Source organism: Barbus barbus, assembly GCF_936440315.1.
Source record: "Barbus barbus genome assembly, chromosome: 2".
Classification (NCBI taxonomy): domain Eukaryota; kingdom Metazoa; phylum Chordata; class Actinopteri; order Cypriniformes; family Cyprinidae; genus Barbus; species Barbus barbus.
In genome coordinates, this window is record NC_136730.1 from 6934959 (window position 1) to 6956384 (window position 21426).

The 21426-nt window shown below is 37.0% G+C and overlaps 2 protein-coding genes across 3 annotated transcripts; both read right to left on the reverse strand.

Annotated features, from left to right (window-relative positions):
• Positions 1-1495: 1495 nt before the first annotated feature.
• Positions 1496-9711, reverse strand: LOC306887294 (interferon-induced very large GTPase 1). 2 transcript variants are annotated; one of them, XM_079444921.1, is made up of 6 exons: positions 9648-9711; positions 8135-8187; positions 7866-7971; positions 7209-7466; positions 6822-7082; positions 1496-6729 (listed from the first exon to the last, which is right to left on the reverse strand). In XM_079444921.1, the coding sequence occupies exons 2-6, from the start codon at positions 8156-8158 to the stop codon at positions 2045-2047; spliced, it is 5334 nt and encodes a 1777-aa protein (XP_079301047.1). In that variant the 5' UTR covers positions 8159-8187; positions 9648-9711; the 3' UTR covers positions 1496-2044. The 2 variants fall into 2 exon arrangements, with proteins under 2 accessions (XP_079301047.1, XP_079301048.1); XM_079444922.1 differs by having other exon boundaries at positions 8135-8199.
• A 6918-nt stretch (positions 9712-16629) lies between these two features.
• On the reverse strand, positions 16630-17540 carry LOC306885099 (ufm1-specific protease 1-like). The gene has a single exon (XM_079441438.1). It carries the CDS (start codon positions 17510-17512, stop codon positions 16769-16771), a length of 744 nt encoding a protein of 247 aa, XP_079297564.1. The 5' UTR covers positions 17513-17540; the 3' UTR covers positions 16630-16768.
• Between the last annotated feature and the right edge of the window lie 3886 nt (positions 17541-21426).

Consider the following 21426-nt stretch of genomic DNA (forward strand, 5'->3'; position numbering starts at 1 on the left):
AGATACAAAGCCTGCCAGTTTTCAAAAATCTTTAATATGGAGATGGGCTGGAACGTCCAGTTTATTTAAGCAAAGGAAGCACTGGAAACCATGGTGGTTATGAGAAGTTTTTCATCTGCCATGAATTTCTTGTAGCATTGAATTCTTACCAAAAGGTGGTAGAGATTTTATGAAATATCTCAAATAGGGGAAAGTATTGTTTTATGCTCACATTTGTACACTTTAGTACACATTTAATTATTTTTGAATGAATTAAGCATCTAGTGAAATAATGCCAAATTAAAGATGGCATAAAGAGCGCACGAGGAGCTCAGTATGTCAAGTCTGATGGTTTAAAGATAACTGAATAAATGAAGCACATGTTATTCCTCTATGAAAATACACACATTTTACTGGGTCCTAACACAAATTTACACCTGTTGCCCTGTTTTACTATATATGTTCAGAATCAGAACGCCACACTTGTTGAAGAATAAACATGTTAATAATGGATTTTAAAAAAGAAAAGGTAAAAATATATAAATAAGGTGATGATATTTCTCTTTATTTAGAAGTTATTACACACTGTATGCTGTGACTCTGATCTGGGGAACATTAAAGAAATTCATAGCCAGACAACAGACTCTTGTTTTCTTTTAATCAAATTACTAGTCATCTAAATAACTTTAATTAGAATAAATTGACTGCAATAAATTGCTATACCTGAAGTGTATTTCCCAACAACAACCGTGATGGAAATGCCTTCTTTGACCAACAGACATTACTGAAAATGTAGTCTTATTAACAGAAGGGTTTATAAACACTATTATAGGAAGATAAACATGTTCACTAGTGATTCGCTCATTTGTCTCCAGAGCAAATTAGAAAAAAATGTTTGTTAGAGAAAGTTGTTGTTGTTCTTATTTTTATTGTTATCTATTCTAAGTTAGTGTTGAAGAATCAAAGAATACTTAAAAAAATCTACCAGACAGCTAACTCTGTTTAGTTGATTTATTCAACTCTGTTTGCTTTAAGTAAAGAACAATGTATTACTGAGGCCTAGATATCACTTGTCACTGGGGTGAAAGACTATTGAAACATTACTGATGTGTCAATTTTATTTTAGAGTCTAGAAACGCTAACAGACTGTGGTACAAATACAGACAAGAATGATACAAACAGTCAAAGTCTCAGTGCTGTGGGACTGTTTTATCAATAAACGACTGCTTGGACAATTACATTTGAGAACCAGAACTAACTGTTAAATTTTTATAACAATTGTTTTATCATCAATAAGACTGGTGAGTGATTATTACTTATGGCCATGTTTGTTTACACTGAAATGCAGTATGAGGAAGCAGTAAATATATTTCTAAAATAATTTCTATTAGGCTGTTTTTTTAATGTGATTGTATAAGTGTTTTGATTAGAGATATAACTTTTATCCTAGTACATCTGTGATTATTTTGATGTTTTTTGACACTACTGTGTGATTAAAAAGACTGTTTTTGAAGCAGTTTCCTTTATAGTCTGTAGGTATTAAAGACAACTACATGACAACCTTGACAGCATAATCAACATAACATTTGCATTTAATCATTTACCAAGTACTTTATTCCAAAGCACAGATTTGTTACACGGGTTACGTACGATATGCAGTCAAATATATCAACTCTTAAGCAATCATTTTATATTCATAGTTTAGAATTCTACTTACTGTAAACACAAAAATGTTAATGTAGTATATACTTTCTACAGTGCATCTGCTTAAAACAAAGGAGAATGGTAGGAATATACACTTTTAAAACAATGTTTTTCCATTCATTGACAATCAATAAAAATGCAATAATCAGTTTAAAAAAAAAGACCACTAAAATGTAATCTTTCATTTTCTATCATAGGCACAATCAGCACTGGTTCCTAGAAATGTCAGCTGAAGCATTTGCAAGCAATCAGTAGCATTTGTGTTGGTGATGGTCATGCTATACCTATACAATTATTTCACATTTGTGTTTTATAGGCAGTGCTGCCCAATCACTAGATCAACTATTGAGAAAGAAAACAATTATTTGATGCTGAAAGACTCTTTTAAACTCTTCTCTGCTTGCTCCATATTGATTATTTTCCAAGAAAGGGGTATATCAGCTGGGCGAGCATTGCATTCTTCAGCAAACTTAGTGTTGAAACGGGCCAACACATATTTCCAGTAGTCTGAGGCCTGTATGCTAGCGTCGGCAGGTATGTGCCAATCTGGAAAGATTTCTCTATATCTTTTGTAAGAATGGTACTCATATTTAGTCTCAAAACACTTGAATTGTTGTTCACTGTGGACATTTGTTGAGCAGATGTCTGTCACTAGTTTTTCATTGCTTGCAAAGATGTAGAATCCAAGTCCCTGAGGTCTGTGAATTGAAGCACAGTGGTCAGTGTGGGCTTCTCCACCAGCCTCACATGGAGCTTTGCAGAATGGACACTGTTTTCCACATCCAAACACTCGCTTGAAGAGCTCATTCTGGGGTTTCATTTTGAGTTTGGACAGTTTCTCCTTGATCTTGATTTTCTTCAGTTGTTCCTTCAGTGTCTGCTCCATCTCTTCAACAGATTTAGTTAGCCAGCAGGCAAATGGCTCTTGGGATGCATTGTTTAAGACCATTACTGTTTCTAGCGCATCTTTGGGAATTATTAGCTTTTGTCCAAGCTTCCTGCATATGCAGTGTATGAATCCTTTGATGCCATCTTCATTTGTTTCATTCTGTGCAATTTTGACAGCTTGTAGTATCTCCATGGTGATTCCTCTAAGGTGACGTTCCTCCAACTCAGACACTTCATGGTGATTCGAAAACTGTTTGGTGATTTGATCTGATATCCAGCCCTTCACAAAACGTTCATAAGAGGAAATGTACTTCATATACTGTTCAAACGCATCTTCTCTGAGCAGCTGCTTTAAGAGTGTGTACTGAAAAAATCCACGAGTGCTGAATTGAAATGCATTTTTACCCTGAATCATTTTGTCAACAATGTCTGGACCCAAGGAGCTGTAGATGAATGTCTCAACTGCAGGAATCAAGCAAAGCTTAGTGAATTCTTCAGCCTTTCTCTGACACTGATCGCGATCATGGAATAGGTCTTTGAAATCATTGTGATATTTCTCTTTATACTGACCAAGGCATCTTCGTGGGTCTTTCTCCTTAATGAAACAATCATGCATGTGTTGAAATTCTCTCGCAGAAAACCCACAAATGTGCAATTTGAGAGACAGTTCAAATTCATCTGAAAATCCGATATTCTTGTTGAATGTCAGTTTGTCATCAATTATGTTTATGATTTCCTGAATGTAGGTGTCATGGTAATCTAACTGTCCCTCTGTCTTTTCCTGGACTACATGAGAGCATGTGTCTATTATTTCATCTGCCAAATTCTGTAGCTTCACTGAGTTGTCACTGATGATACGTTTAAACAACTCCTTTATGAAATTTTCTTTGGTGACTTTGAACACCCCTGTGCCATAATTTTTCAGATTGACTTTCATGAATTTCTCTCTAACAGAACCTCTCTTCTGTTTCAGGTTCCTTTGAAGTTGGCTGAAAACACAATCAAATATATTTTTTTTCTCCAGTCCATTAAATGACAGCTCGTTGACAGTTTCTTGCCATATATGTTCAAAACATTTGTCAAGCTCATTGTCAGTCATATAGGCATCACTATTTGAGTATTTGTTTTTCCGTAACTCCTCCAGTAGGCCCAGCACCTTTTTCTCCATTGTGTCAGTGAATGTTTTCTTGATTTTGTCCAAATTAGTCATTCCTCTCCTGATTTCCACTGTTCTTTCAAGCTGTGTCAGCAGAGAGCTCTCAGTTTCCCTTCTGAGAGATTTTACACTGTTCATAAAGTCTTGTTTGTATTTTTCCACAAGACAGACATGACCCTCTGTTTGTTCAAAGTATTTGGACAGATGTTCCATTGTGGTATTTTCCAATGAGTCAAGCTTTGTGACAGCTTCTTGTTTTAGCCCAAATAAAAGATCGTTCATGTCTGATTTGTCTGCTTTCAGTCTGAGTATCTCAAAATTTGACACTCTGGTTTCAGCTCCTGTTAACCAAGAGTGCATATGCTTCTTGAAAGACCATTCCCATTTATGAAATTCTGTGCAAAGTCTCATGTATGCATCAGCCACCAAGCTGTTTCTGAAGCTAAATATGAAATTTTCATATTTGACTGCATTCCACAAGCTTTTTGTCCACTCCAAAAATTCTGTTATGTTGTTTCCAGACATTTTGAGTTTGCATTTTCCAATTACATCAATCATGTTCTTTTTAAGATCATAGACAGCCTCAGAGTAGCCGGCATTCACTGGTGCCATTGGAGGACTTCCATGCCAGAGTCCAGGAATATACCAATTGCAAGTCTCTGGATCATACTCCATCACATCAGTAAACATTTTATAATCTTCCTTGTTCTCCATTTTAGCAGCTGCCTCAGTCATCTCATTCAGCTGCTCCAACAGAAGCTTTCGGTCTCTCATGTTCTTGTCATGGGCTGATACATCAGCAACATTTTGGTGGACAAACTGGCATTTAGGTTTTTTACCTATTTCCTTCATTCTAAGGAAAGCATGGACAACAATCTGTAATATGTCCTTCATCTCTGTGGAATTCTCCATTGCGATGTTGATGATTGTGATGTCACTCAATCCAACAACAAGTGTGGCTAATTCATTGTCATGTTCATGGCTATCATCTAGTTTTGCCAGCTCTGGAGATTTCAGACCTTCGGTGTCAATTATCACTAAATAATCACAGCCAAGTTTTTTCTTGATGTCCTCTTCAACTTTAATCAGCTGCATAAAAGCTCCTCTGGTGCATCGTCCACTGCTGACTGCAAACTGAACTCCAAACATGGTGTTCAGCAGGGTGGACTTCCCTGTGCTCTGGACACCTAAAACTGTGACTACCATGATTTTATTATTTGGCTGCACCAAAGAGTTCAAATACATAAGCACATCACTAACCCATGTGAGAGGAATATTTGATGCATCTCCATCAACCAGTTCCAGAGGGAAGCCATCCAGCATCAGCTCAGCACATAGGCGGGGTAAGTGCAGCATCTGTTTACGTGATTCTAAGTTTTCTGGAAGTGACACCGCAGCTTCATAGAGTTGGCCCATTTCACGCAGAAAGTGCTCTATTCCTAAAGAACTGTTAGAGATCTGTTGGTCAAGCTGTGCGATTTCCTCTTTATTTTCTGAAAATTGTTGGCACTTTTCTTTGTACTGCTCTCTGAGGCTGGAGAGGCTTTTTCGGGAGAGATTGTCAAGGTTCATCCGCATCCACTTCAAGAAGTAGGACCTCTCCTGGGTTGAGTTTGATAGTGCACTAACAAAGCTGGACATGGCCTCCGAGATATCATATTTACTCTGCTGTTTCCTGAGTTCTTTCTTTTTAATCTGGAGATCACTCTTGTATGTCTCTATGTTTTGATCACAAGCTTTCCGGAGTCTGCATTCCTCTTTTTCCAGTTTTGCCAAATCTTTCCAGATTTTACCCTGAAGGGGAAGCTGTGTCTCTTTGAACTGCAGTGTGTCCTCTATATTTTTTGTTAAGCCATGCGCATTATTTTTTGCTCCCTGACATTCCTGGATGTCTTCATCAACTAAAATTCCAAGTTCATGTGCTATGGTGTCCATTCCCTCCAGACGCGCTTTGTTGGAATGATAATTAATTATTTGATTTACTGAAGAATGCAGATTTTTAACAAAATTTGCATCATTTTGATTGGTCTTCAGAATGATGTTGTTTTTCTTCAAACTCATTTCAGAGGCTGTCCTTTTCAGCTGCTCTAAATCAAATGCTTTTTGTACATTGCCTACTAAAAAAAACTGTGCTTTCACATGTTGGTTGGTGAGTAGCTTGTAGTTTGTTTCCAGATTGTCAAAGAACACAAAAACTGCAGTCGAGGTCTGACATAAGAAGGAGTATTGTGTTTCAAAGGCTCCGATGTCACCTCTTAAATTAGCAACAGCCACGGGTTCAGGAAAAACATCAATGTTTTTGTTTCCACAAGGCAGATACCAACTCATCTCCACTAACCCATTTGATATCTTTCTTGGAATGTCTCCGCAATCCATATCACGATGTACAAAAGTGTCATGATACTGCTGAGGGTTGCTAAGCAATTTGTTTAAGATCTGAGATTTAGAAATGCTGCAATCACCAAGTCTAACAAAAGACACAAGGGGGAGCTCAAAGTGAACAATTCTCTCCTCCACAAAGCCTCTTGAGTCTGACAGGGAATGAGGTCTACATTTTTTCACAATATCTCTCATGGCCCAAAGCATGAACGTACACTGTTGAGTGTCAGAGTTTGGAAGAAGCAGAGGAACAGAGAACTGACACATTGACATCTTTGAGGCCATTTCCTGTTGGAGGAAACCATCTGAACAAAGGAAAAGGGCGGACATTATGTCTAAAGGGTTTACACTGCTATTCTGATCATTCAGAAAATCAAATGTTTCATTGTAAAAATCTAAGCTTGACAAATCTTCACTCTCATCAGATGAATATTTGACATCTCTTGCAGTCACATTCACCATCATCAGTTTCTTCAGGAACAGCCATGGTAAGGATGATTGAGACTGGGCTGGCTCATCTATCACTGACCTCTTCTCAATCTGCAGCACATCGCTGAGTTTGAGTTTGTTTGGGTAGTACTTCACCAACCCCAAATCATGTAAAAGACTCTGGATGTTTGTTTCTGTTGAAAAATAAAAATCATTTGTTTCTACTCAGTTCACATTTTTTAATCAATATCAATGTTTGTAATGAAGTTTGCTATATTATACTAACTGGTTTGAGCATATGTGACTGCTTCTTTACTCCTGTTGCCATTTGGAAGCACTTTAGTAATGTGAAAAGAGTACTTCTTTCCAGGACTTAGGTCACAGAAAGCCACAGTTCTTGAATCTGTTATCTCTTCCTGAAAGCTTCTTCCATTCTGGCTGCAAGCAACATGAAACGTCTTCTCCTCACAGTCAGATACATCCCAAATAAGAGAAACTGATGTGGTGCCCACACTCTCAACCTTGAAGTTTTCAGGTGGGACTGGCCCTGCAATGAAAACAATATAAATATTTATATTGTTATTTATTTTCCTCTTTGTTTTGGTCAGTTATAATGACAGACTGTAACACAATTCTAAGCTCATACTGCATAGACAGACTGAAAGATAATTACTGGTGCACGCAGTCACTTTAACTCCCACACTGCGTTCTCCATTATCTGATATTGAAACAAGGTTGAAAGTGTACTCAGTCCCTGGGCACAGATCTTCCACCTCTATGGTTGAGGAATTTGTGATAGTAGAGATCTTTGTAGATGTGAGACTGTCGTAGGTCAACTCAAATGTAGATATGCTGTCTGGACTATCCCAAGCAAGAGTAACAGAATTGGTCCCAATAAGCTGCGCTGAAATTTCATTTGGTGCAGGGATATCTGTGGAAACAAGACCAATATATTTTTATGAATAAGAACTGATTGGTTTATCAAAGTCAGCAGCCTATATACAGTACGCATTCACCAATGCTTTATATGTCATTCAATAACAGATATTTAAGAAAATACAAAACAATTATCTCTGCCTGTCTGATGCAGGTAAGTTGGTGTCTTCTTTGTAATAACATGCACTCATGCATTATGCAAAATAAGAACAAAAATGTGATTTAAGAAAGAAAACTGGGTTCTTATTGACTTCATTCAGAAAGTAAAACAAAATATAGTAATGATCAAATTTGCTATATGTATTTTCCCACAGTATAAAATAAACATTCATTTAAATTGTGGTCAATGCAGTCTCCAAAGATGCAAATATGTTACTGACACAAATTGTGTTACCTTGTAACTTGGAAAAATCTTCCTTTTGATATGACTCAGCAGCATCTGCTCCTGAAGTAAATGTTTGTTGTTCATCTTCAAGGTATTCACTAGCATCTGCAAATTCCTTAATTTGAAAGATTTTAAAGCATTAGTGGCATGCAAACTCAGGTTTGCCAAGACTAAATTTGACTTATGCTATTAAGTGTATGCAACTCTCAATGCCTAATATAAGACACAAAATTTGCAAACAAATCTGTTTTGTAAAAGTAAGAGGAAGAGATGCTTACTTCTTCCTCACTGGGGCAGTCCATTCCAACTGCTTGTGAGTTGACTGAGACTCCTATAAAGAAAACTGATCCAGTTATAAATTAGCAGACTATACGTGACGTATTGTCAAGTATGGTGACCCATACTCGAAATTGGTGCTCTGCATTTAACCCATCCAAGTGCACACACACAGCAGTGAGTAGTGAACAAATGCACACACACACACACACACACACACACCGTGAGCACACACCCGGAGCAGTGGGCAGCCATGCTGCGGCGCCCGGGGAGCAATTGGGGGTTCGGTGCCTTGCTCAAGGGCACCTCAGTCGTGGTATTGAGGTGATTCATTATAACATTCATTATAGTTGTTAAATGATTAATAGTGGCTTCGTTTATTTACATTAGTCTACAAGTTTACAAAGCTTTATTAAGGTAAATTTCCATTTGCAATGGGCACGTCACCAATATTTTTGATATTCTCGATGCTGCTCCCCTGCACTGTACCGCTCTGGGCTGCGTTTCCCAAAAGCATCGTAAGCCTAAGAGGAGTTTTTACACGAAAACAAGCCATGAAGGCTACTGGACCCGGAAATAACGTCTCTACAGATATTATATATTCAATAATATCTATTATTATTAGTATATAGCATGTATTAATATTATTATTAAACTATTATATTATATTATATTATATTATATTATATTATATTACAGCAGCCTATTATATTCGAGGCTCTCGAGCTATCTGGAACATTTTAATAAACGAGCGTGTACTATTATGGGGCCATTCTATAAATTGACATCTCAGCACTTGACAAACGGATAGTGACTAAGTAGCACTTAAAGAAAGGCTACGTGCGATTGTGTTAAGTGCATTTTTTGGGAAACGCACGTGAAACAATAACGAACGTTCGTAAAATGACTCGTAGAAAACGCTCTTAAGCGCTAAGATCAATCGTTATCGAGAAACCAGGCCCTGTTTGTTCTTAGGATGACAAAAAGTCTAAAGTTTTTAGGTTGGTCCGCCTCCGTGCTCGTCAATGTCAAAATGAGGTAGCCAATCAAATCAAACAAATCCTTTTTTTTTACAGTCTATAATCGGAGCGCGTAACAACCCCATGATCGTGGGTTCGATTCCCAGGGATAGCATGAACTATATATATATTTATGATATATTATAAAGTAATACATTTGTAAATATTAATAAGCAGGTGTGATACGTTGGTATGGCACCACACATGTTTACAGCGACACAACTGGATCGTGAAGCCATCCCTCTGCGAAACGCAATGAAACACCAGCGGAGCAGATCCGCATATATGTTGTCTTTTGTTGGGTAATTGACGCATGTAACAGACATTGGCTATTTTTTCACCACTCTGAGTTGTAGTCTATTATCATTACCTGTGTCGGAGAAAAATCTAGATATTGTCATATGCGAAAGATTATAGCTGAGTCTGAATACAGTAACAAATAATAGGCAAGACAGCGATTCAGCAAATCTTGTCGATTAAAGCTAAAAATACTTACAATTGGTTATCCACTTGTCAAGTGGAAGAAAACCTCTGCATTTCAAAAGAATCTAACCACGCCTGACAAATTTATACCCTGTACAAGTGAGGGACTCAACGGGCTAAACCATGTAGGCAACTACTATTAAAAATGCATTGCGAGAGCGTTTGCCCTCTTAGTGCAAGTTCTTACAAAAACATTTGCTTACATTGTCGTTGTCTCCGAATTATCTGAAGGCTCAATATTCTTTACGTTTGCGCATAAACGTAACAATAACACATTTTCAGTAGTTTGGTCCAAACGCCGAAAATGAAACTATGATTTACATCTAAAACGAAACTCATGGAGAACATGGCATTTCTGATAAATACATAGAGCTGGTTAGCCCAAATATAGCCTTTTTTAAGATTCGTATATGAAAAAAAGTTTAGGCAATAGGCCAATAGTTCACCCAAAAATGAAAATTCTGTCATTACTCACCCTTATGTCGTTCCAAACCCGTAAGACCTTCGTTCCTGAATATACCTGACTTTGACATTGTTAATGTGTAACTGCAAACATATTTTGTCCTGTATCTTTGCAAAAAAGAAAAAGACATTACATTTTCTTTTTAAATTCAGTTTCATCCAAATGGAACCAGAAAACTATGTTTTAAAAGTAACCCGAGAGTACAAACTTGAACTGTTTAGAAAAAAATAATAATATATGTATATATGGGTAGATGACAAATAAAAATTGGACTGTGTCCATTGGTGTAACATAGCAAAAATGTAGAAAAAAACTTAACATGCAAATAACATGAGAAAAATGTATCTTCATTCTTAGAGTTCTTAGAGTTACAAAAAAATATGAGAGAGGTTATTCTTCAGTGTTAGAGGGTTTTTTCGTCACACCATAGGACACATTGATAGGTCAGCTACCCATATATATATATATATATATATATATTATTATTATTATTGGCAATGTCAATTCATAAAAATTAAATTAGCATAATATCAATTCTTAACATAATTTAAGAGTAGCGTTTAGTGGGTTCATCTGCTTGCCTGTATGTAGTGTGTTTTATTAATAATAAATATACTGAATTGTCTTAAATGCATTAAGTCACATTAAGCATCTTTATCATGATTTTCTATGGGAAAACATTAATACGTATCGCGTTATGTTCATATTCTGTGTGGATCTGCCCACCTGTACATAGTGAAGTGACATGCTGCCAAGTATGGTGACCCATACTCGGAATTCGTGCTCTGCATTTAACCCATCCAACGTGCACACACACAGCAGTGAACACACACACACACACACACACCGTGAAAACACACCCGGAGCAGTGGGCAGCCATTTATGCTGCGGCGCCCGGGGAGCAGTTGGGGGTTCGGTGCCTTGCTCAAGGGCACCTCAGTCGTGGTATTGAGGGTGGAGAGAGCGCTGGACATTCACTCCCCCCACCTACAATTCCTGCCGGCTGGAGACTTGAACCCGCAACCTTTGGATTACGAGTCCGACTCTCTAACCATTAGGCCACGACTTCCCCCACCTGTACATAGTTTGCATCATCAAAAAGTTGTATATTAACTTTGGTTTGTCAATATCACTGTCTTAGTACATTACTTAGTACAATCCTGGTAAAAAAAAAAAAAAAAATCTGGCGGCCAAAATTTGCCTTCCAGGTGTGCATTTCTGCAGGTAGTGTATGGCATCACGTGAAAACTGCAAATTCCATTATTATGCCAAGCCCAAGATGTATTCCAAAAACACATGGTAAGAAGAAATTGTATGGTCATTTCCTGTTTAAATCAATTATGAGACATTGCTAAATTATTTTGGGAGCCAGATTCCTTTATGAGCTGAATCTGTGATCGTTCAGTCTGTTCTCAAAACCTCCTAGTGTTCCATTGGTCAAATAGCTTTACACAGTATGGCAGGGTAAAAAGGTTATGCTTTGCATATGGTGGCTTTCACTCTTCCAGGTTATCAGTCTGGCTTGGAACACCATGGAAGAACAGATGGATCTGCCTGTCTTTGCATTTAAAAACTGGAAATTTTGTTACAAACTCTGATAACTTAGCTTCTCACTTTCTGATGGCTCTTTATAAGATTTTTATCTTCAGGCTTCTTCTGTTGACAGGTTTGAGATTGGCAGGCGGTACGGTCTCTGACAGCTTTAAAGAATGCAGCCAGTTCTTCTACATGCATACAGCACCCACAGGTATCCGAGGGGGCAATCTGAAGAGGATATGCCAACGCTACGGAGATAAACTACATTATGCCACACTGTATGACAGCAGTCGTCGACTGGCACTTTATTCAGCTTACACCTTCAAAAAGACAGACGGACAGAGGAGGATGGACACACCCTGGATGTATGAACCACAGGTAGCAGAGTACCTTAGTTTTGTCTCTGGATAACAAATTAAAAACAATAAATGAATAGTAGTTTGTGTATTTTATAAAATTTCAAATATCTACATTATTTAAACAAAATAGTCTTTATTTTGACAACAGACAATTCATCACATAACACCGAATGGTACTGTCCATATAGCTATTGTTGTTGTTCTGTCAATATGAGTTTCTATAGCCTATGGTTTTTGATGTCCAGCTGGTTTCTGCTGATGAAAGCGGAAACATGAGAGAGTTGCCCTCTAGTGGTGAAACCAACCAACTACTTGAGGAGAGCCAGGCTGTGTTAGCAGACTATGTTGATGCGGTGGAGTACGAACGTGGCCCACTTAACCCTGACCAGCACCAGGCGGACAACCAAGACAAAGCAGCTACCTACACACTCACAAATGTGGTACCTCAGATCACAGACTTAATGGAGGGTACATGGGCCATTTATATCGATACGGTGCGCCGCCGCTTGAATAACTTCTGCCATGGTGCTGCCTATGTGGTGACTGGGGTGACTGTATCAGGGGTGACCATCCAAAGAGGAAGAGAGGACCGCATGGCCGTCCCAAAACACTTGTGGTCCGCTTATTGCTGTCCACGGTTTGATCGAAACTCACCCTATGATGTACGATACATGTTTCCCACTTATGCATCATATGCTTTGAATGAGATAGTGGGACACAGTGTTACAGAAGTGCCTTTGAAAGCTTTAGAGACCTTTCTGAAAAGTCAGACTGGCATGGACAAAAGCGTGAGCATCTTTTTCAAAGACTGTCTCACAGAAAATACACATACCAATACGAAGTGATTGAAAGCAACTCAACACTGTAAAGCCTGACATATCAAATAATTGTCTGAAAAATCTGTTCATTTTAAAAGGAAAAATGTATTGAATCTTCAGGAAAAAAAATGTGCAGATTTCAAATGTTTTATGTGTTTTTCTATGTATAGTACTGATAATATGGAGCTCACAGGAATAAAAGCTCACAGTGTGGAGGAATAAAACACCTCAATTGTATACCCAAACTGAGCAAGAATGTTCATTTTGATCATGTTGATATATTTTAGCATTAAGAAGAATTTGTGAACATTAAATGTAAGCATCTGTGCAATGATAATGAATTCAAGAGCCAGTCAAGAGAATAATGTAAATAAACTAATAATTGAATTTAATTTAAATGCAGTCGGCCAAGACTACACTACCTGAGAAGTTAATAAAGTCACCTATCAGACTTTGTCCTACTCTTTGGAGATGATTTCCATATTATCATGCCACAAGTTGTGTGTTCATGACTTTACATAGCCTGTATTACTGCATTTAAATATCACTTTGTTGATATAGTGTGTGTATATGAATGTGAATGTATAGATGTTTTAACTGCTGAAACTGTGAACTGGTGACTAATCATATAGTTACAGTCTGCTCTACTGTTGGAAGGTATGTGTAAGAGTTGTTGCCACTTTTACTGAACTGAGTACAATAGGTGTAACATGGAAGGATAAGTCAATTAACAATCCATTAACAATTTATTCTTCGCTCATTTACGAAGAAAACATTTGTCTAAAAGTATCATTTAGTTCTTTTCTATTACATCCTAGTCAGGCTCAGGTTGATGGCAGACCAGAAAACTATATTCAACTTTAAGGAGCCAATGAACATTAAGCCAGCAGTGAGCAAATTTACCTTGCTGATTTGCATGTATATGAAGATAATGGCACGCTGAAGAAGGTCTTATCAGTTTTGAAGTTTGTATTATTGTAGATCAGTCTATCCGAACATGGTTTTGCATGTACTTTGTACTCTGCATTAGAATTTTCAGTGGCTCTCATTTTATTCTCCCCCTACCAGTGAAGAGTCAGTCAATTTTAAATGAGATAAAGACAATCAACTGGAGACTAAAGTGAATAAACCAGCCACAGAAAAAGGAGCAACATTTTTTTCTTTTTTGTGATACATTTTACCAAGAAGAAAGACACCAATTTAAAGTCTTTAGGACAACATGAAGCTCACGGTCTATTGCTGGTCCCGGTTTGAAACCTTTCTGATCCCACTGATGTGTTTGGTATTAAGAACCCAAGCCGGAGTGGTGGATGACTTCTCCCATGTAGATCGCTGTAAGGATTTTCTTTATATGGGCACTCCACCACGAGGTTACCTCAGTAATTCCCTAAAGAAGATTTGCCAGCGCTATGTGGACAAGCCTCGCTTTGTTACACTCTACGACCCCAAAAAACACATCCCCATCTATTCAGCATACTCCTTCAAGAAATCAGATGGGGAGAAACGAGTAGACATTCCCTGGATGTTTGAACCGCAGGTGAGAGTGTGCTAAGAATAACATATTTTGTATATTCTGTATACATAATTGTTCAAAAGTTTGAGGTCATTTTTTTTTATTTTTTTTTAAGAAATTATTGTTTTTATTCAACAAGGATGCAATAACTTAATACATAATTTGTAATGCAAAATGCAGTAAAATGTTATTTTATTATTATTATTGTTTTTATTGTTTGACTGAATGGTTCTTCGTGGAACCAAAAATGGTTCTTCAATGGCATCGCTGTAAAGAACCTTTTAAGCACTTTTATTTTTAAGAGTGTAAAGCAGCACAAATTTTTTCAACTTTGATAATAACAACAACAAAAATGTTTCTTGAGCACCAGAAAGCAGCATATTAGAATGCTTTCTAAATGATCGTGTGACACTTAAGACTGGAGTAATGGCTGCTGATTTTCCATCACAGGAATAAATTACATTTTTCATATAAAACTTTTACTAACATAAAAATAAAAAATATCAAAAGGCAACCTGGGCCATTCTTTCAAAAACATAAAATCTCACTCCTCAACTTTTGAATGGTTACATGACTTAGCAATAAGTAAATAAATAAATAATCAGTTTCAATGTTAAAATGATGTTTCTCTCCTGAAATGTTTAAATGTGATCTGGGTATTGTAATCATGACCTTTTACAAGGGTGCTTATTCGTCTTTCTCTTCTTGGCTCTGAGAATCTAAACCCATCTTAACCTCATTTTCATCACCTGCATTTCTCATTTTGCACAGCTGGCAACTGAGAAAGGAAGCAGTAACATGGAACCCTTTCCTCAGTCTTCTGTAATGCACAAAAACTTTGAAGACACGCAGGCCGTGTTAGAAGACTACACTGATGTAGTGCAGTATGAACGTGGCCAAATGAACCCCGATGAGCATCAGGCTGACCCGCTGGACAAAGCTGCCACCTACACATTGACCAATGTAGTTCCCCTGATAAGGGAGTTCAATTTTGGTCCCTGGAGCACACAGGTAGAGGTTACCCGCAAACGGCTCAACAATTATTGTCACGGAAAGGCTTATGTGATCACTGGGGTGACAACATCAGGTAATATGATTCGACGTGATAACCTAGATCGTGTCGCCATCCCAGAGTTCATGTGGACAGCCTATTGCTGCACAGATTACGATCACAATGCTCCCTATGCAGAGCGGTATAAGTTTCCAGCATTCGGCGCCTACGGTCTTAACGATCGCGTGAACAATCACATGGTGGAGGTTCCTATCAAAAATCTGGAGAAGTTTCTCAAGGGCAAAATGGAGGTGGACAAGAACTTCCAGGTCTTTTACAGTGACTGTGTGTCAGATGTGTAAAGATTAGAATTGGATAATGAACCAATCCAAGGGGTTCATTATTATAAGAATTGCAGATATTACATTAAACTTAATATCAAAAAAAATATGCATTACATTTGTGTATAGCTAATGAATGGTAATGTTTTAATTCATCGAATTATAGGAATAGTTCGCTCAAAAATGAAAATTCTGTCCTAATTTACTCACCCTCAGGTCGTTCCAAACCTGTTTGAGTTTATTTCTTTTGTTGAACATACAAGAAGATATTTTAAAGAATGTGGGTACCTCTTGACCATAGTATTTTTTCAATACTATGGACGTCAATGGAGACCTGCAACTGTTTAGTTACCCGCATGCTTCAAAATAACTTATTTTATGTTCAGCAGAAGAAAAAAACTCATACAGGTTTGGAACAACATGACGCGGAGTAATTTGAGTAATGAATGGTTTTCAGTTTTGCATGAGTTATCACTTTAAGGCATGTAAACCCCCCACATCACACATTAAAGTATACAAGCTGATATAAATTTCTTTGGGACATACTTTTTAGAGATTAACTACATCTATGTGCTAAAAATTTCAGCAAGACAGCTTAATTTCTGGTCCTCATTTATGATCTTTTCCTTTATTAGAGCCTATTGATGTTGGTGTGTTGTATAACATGCTGTACTTCCCCATCTGTAAAGCTAAAGCACATTTTGGGTAAAATAATCAGATTAAATGACTATAAATGTAAACAGAACAGACAAACTTCAGGATGCTGTTAACACTTACAAGTCTCGTCTGTGAAATAAATATTAAAATAAAAAGTCACATGTGGTTCATTTATCAGTTCGTTGTCATGCTATGACATTCAAATACTACTTTGCTCTTGCTGTGACAGCTTTGAGGCACATGTTAATGCAAGAAAGAAATGAGCATGGATGTCAATTCAATTTTTATTAAGTAATTTTATTCATGTGATTGGGTGAAACAGAAAATGACTAATTCTGCCATTTAACGCAAAAGAAACGGTGCATTTTATATAGTCCTTGTTCCACCCATATCTCAATGCATATTGTAAAAATCCTCACATACAGATTACAGACAAGGTGAGAAAGACCAACACAGTCACTTCTTAGCAGACAGAGGGAGACAAAGATTGTAGAAAGAGCACTGATCCAAAGAACCAACTGCTTTCCATGAAACCCAAGCTTGACTTTGCAATGACTTTTTATCCAAAGGACAACCAAAGTAATGAGGGTCCATAACAAGCAAGTAACTCCCTCGTTTACCAGAGCACACACCTAAGATCCCCTTAGAGGAATTGTCCCTGTCTCCTCCCATCATAACAGGTGACCCACGGGTAAGGAAGTGGTCATGAAGATCTTCCACAGCTTGATCAAGCTCCTTGCCATACCGCACATGCACTATGCGGCAGGGAACATCATAGAGCTGGTCAAGAACAAGACTTGCCTCAAATGTCCCAATCCACTCCCTGGATCCCAGGAATGCATCAGGTTTGTCCCCTATTTCCACCAAAGTTTGCTGTATTTCAGAAAGACTGGGTGGGTGTCTGCGGCTCACACTGAGAGGTTGATTAAAACTCAACCATGAAGCCATGGTCTGAATAGTCCTGTATCCACAACCCCAACCTCTGTCATCCTTGCCATCACAACCATAATGATAATAGAGGCAATCTCCTGATATCACTGAGCATCTGTCACAATCTGGAGATGGCTGAGGTAGCCCGTCATGTGCGTTCTTTACTAACGTATCCTTCCATGTTTCGTTATTGGCTGTCATCAGAGTTTGTCCACAAACATACCTACCCCAATCTATACACTCAGTTTTCTTATGTGCCCCTGTTTCCATGTCTGGACGTGTATATAAGCGCCGATAGCTACCGTTCACACACTCAAAATGCGAATGAACGTTTCATCTCGACACAGACGTCCATCTATGAAACACTTCCCTCTGGTGTATGAGCTCGTTCTAAAACAGTTCCGCCTCAAATTCGGAATTTTCCCGAATGGTTTCTGTTTTACGCGGTTTTACACTAATAATGGACATTAAATAAACAATGAACAGCGTCAATAAATACAGCTCTAGGTATTGTAAAAATAACAAGTAGCCTACTGCTGGCTCGGTGTGCGAGACAGCCATGAGATTTAAAATGAAACGTTTTGGACAATTGTTGAGAGTGGATAAAGAGTGATACCACTAAAAATAGATGTAGGAGACTACAGTTAACAAAACAGGAACGCATTTATTTGATGTTTTGTTCTGTAAAGGGAATCATTGTTTAATTTGTTAGTTATTTGATGCACTGGCTGCCTTTATTAGGTAGTTGTTGATAAATAATTGAAGTTTCTTTTCTTTTCTTTATAGTATGTTTAACAAAACGATATATCCCCTAATTATGCGGGCACTATATTGCCACAAGTGTTTGGAGCGATATCGCCAGTTCATCAGTAGGGGGAGCCAGTCCTTTGGGAAATATCATTAGATCCATTTGACTCTGGCTTTGGAGAGCACTGCTGGCTTTGGCCAATGCTATTAATAAGGTAAGCTACGTTCTGTTACATGACATATGTTTATTAATTAAGTAGAAATTTTGTTTGTGCAGTAAATGCCAACCTAGAGATGAACATTCTGTGCATTGAATATGTTGTATCGTAACTCATGCATCATGTTTCAGTTGCTAATTGATTGTCCAAAGATCATGTGTATTGAATAAAGCTGTAGGGAATAATGTACTTGACATTTTATTTGTATGTTTTATTATAATCTTAAAAACATTTTGATTGGACCTTACAGTCTTTTTGTTTCCTTATGGACAGAAAACAAATGGTTTGGTAAACACAGCTGTTTTTGACCTATTATGTATGTCAAAATGTACCTATTTTGCTGCATGAGGCACTTTATGCATGATATGGCTTTTTGTTCTTTTTATCACTAAAATAAACATCCCGTTTTACATAAAAAATGTCCCATGCCATTACCATATACAGTAGGCCTATTGTGAAGTGGTAGACATTTGAAGCTGGGCGATCCAGCAACTAAATATTTATTTTGAAATAAAATACAGGAATTAAGGTTACAATATTACACACAAAATTAATGTTACAGTTTATTAACAGTTGGCTTTAGTGGATGCACAGAAGATCCATTAAACTGAAAGGGATTTAAACCATTACTAAAACAAGGTCAAGACACAGCAGGTAGATAATAGAAACACAGAAAAACATGCATAAAACCAGATCACAAGGTCAAAGAATAGACTATGATAAACAATGTGTGATAAGGGATACGTGAATGCTGGCCTGAAATTGAATGTTTTGACTTGAGATAGAATAAAGATGAACACTTAAGATCAGACACAAATCTGGAGATGGAAGACATTCCAGAACGAACCTAAATATCAAGCCCCTGATGCAAAATACAGTGGCTAGAATGGAAAGAATAAAACCCTGTACCTAAAGAGGTAACACTGTTTGTGGGCGTGTAGTTATGCTTCAAGCTGGACACAAGACTGTACGGATAACTGTAGGTGAGTGGAGGCTGGCAGTGTCAGATCGAATTGCACAGTTACTGCATCCAACTTTTCTGAGATTTTATTTCGAATGTGTGCATTTTTATTCCTTAAACATTGCATGCAAATAGCATACAGGAGTTACTAACTTAAGTGTTGCCACTTTTTGAAAATATTTGTTGCCAAAATCTTACTAAGCTCACAGGTTTAACATTGTTGTTGATGCGTATTGTGAACATTTATGTAATATTATATAAGACACTTGTGACTGCATTATTGGCTTCTCTGTTAGCTTCAGCAGCGGTTTAATTACTGCTGTCTTCATTCATGAAATGACCTTAGGATTTCTTTTTGTCCACTGGCAAGCTGTCGGTCATTCTCTAAATGGTTTAACTGTGAATTTGGCATAGTGACATGATTAGCATGCATCTGCTGTTTAAGACTGTTCAACAGCCAGAACAAGGAGTACTGATCTAACAACAATAACTATGTTAGCGGTAGCGGATTACACACAAGCCTATCAACTCATTTTAAAATGTTCTTTTGTTTATTGGTGTTGAACGAAATGCTATGTGACTTTATGCACAGCATGTTTTTGACTAAATGCTGTTTTGTGCTAACTGAAAGTTTTTTAAAAAAAGGTCCAGTGACTCTTTGACAACTGCATTTTGCATATAATCAGTATAATTGTACAAATTGCAAATAATATGCATTGGGAGAAAAATTAAGCTGGTGAATGATGGTTGTTTGATGTCAAATGACACAGGACATTTATTGAAGACATTTTGTTTGAATGAAGAAAAATAATGATTTAATTCTGAAATAGAGAATGTGTATCGCTTAAGTTGAAGAGCTAAGATAATAAAGACTTATATTTCTATTTCTATTGTTTATGCTTGAGAGAGCAAAAGCCAAAGCTAGAACTGTCCTCATATGCTTACAGCCAGAAAAAGCTGGCAGTCTATCATTATAAAGTGCAGATTTTATCAGTAAATGAAGCTCTTTCCACTCTATTAAAATCCCAACACCTCCTAAAGAGCAATATGATATTTATAGCTGAAGATGAAGGGGTGAGTAGCAGGGTCCAGGGCGAGAGGAAAGGGTCTTCCTGAAACAATCAGTCAGGTTGTTTAAAGCAGTAGAGCCACCAGCAGGCTGTGTGTGGGAGAACACTGCCAAATAATCTGGAGGTTTCCTCTTTTGGCCTGCAGACCCTTATATTGAAATAGAGTTGGAGCTTCATATTGTTATGCATCCCTATGTAAATTAAAACCATCTAAATTTAAGTGTCACACGATCCTTCACAAATCATTCTAATACTTTTTTACAAGATTATTTAATGAATAGAAAGTTAAAAAGAACAGTATTCATTTGAGAGAGAAATCTTATGTAAAATTATAAATGTGATTTTTAAATGACACTTTTCATCAATTTAATGCATCCTTGCACGCTAAAAAATGCTGAGTTAAATACAACCCGACGCTGTGTAAAATATGGACGAACCCAGCGAATGGGTTACACATTTAACCCAACTGTTTGTTGTGTTCTGTCCAATATTTACCCAGCACTGGGCTGTATTTAACCCAGCATTATTTAGACTGTGCTAAATATAAAACTAATTTCTTTTCATTTCCTAATCTGTGGTGAAAGTGAATGGTTGTATATCACCGTGTTCATAAAATATTAAGAAGTAAAAGCTGTAAAAGAAGTAAAAGCAACAATAAATAAATAAATAAAGTTTGGAATGGCTGCTCAACTTTTCCATCACAGGAATTAATTGTATAATAAAATGTATTAAAATAGAAAACAGTTATTTTAAATTGTAAGAATATTTCACAATATTAACATTAGTAATATTAATAATATTATAATATTGAATAATAATATAAAATATATAATATTGAATAATTGTAGTTTTAACCATTGTTTACTGCATTTATTTGACCAAAAATCAATTAAAATACTGAAATATGATTAAAATTCAAAAACTGTTTTCTATTTTAATATATTTTAAAATGTGATTTATACCTAGGATGGCAAAGCTGAATTTTCAGTAGATTTTACTCCAGTCCTTAGTGTCTACTGTGCCCTTCAGAAATTATTTTAATATGCTGCTTTGTTGCCAAAAATATCTTACTATTGTAAGTGTTGTAAAAAGATCAAATCTTACTGACCAAAACTTTTAAAGTGTGTGTGTGTGTGTGTGTGTGTGTGTGTGTGTGTTCCATGTAAGGTCTATAAAGAGAATCACTAA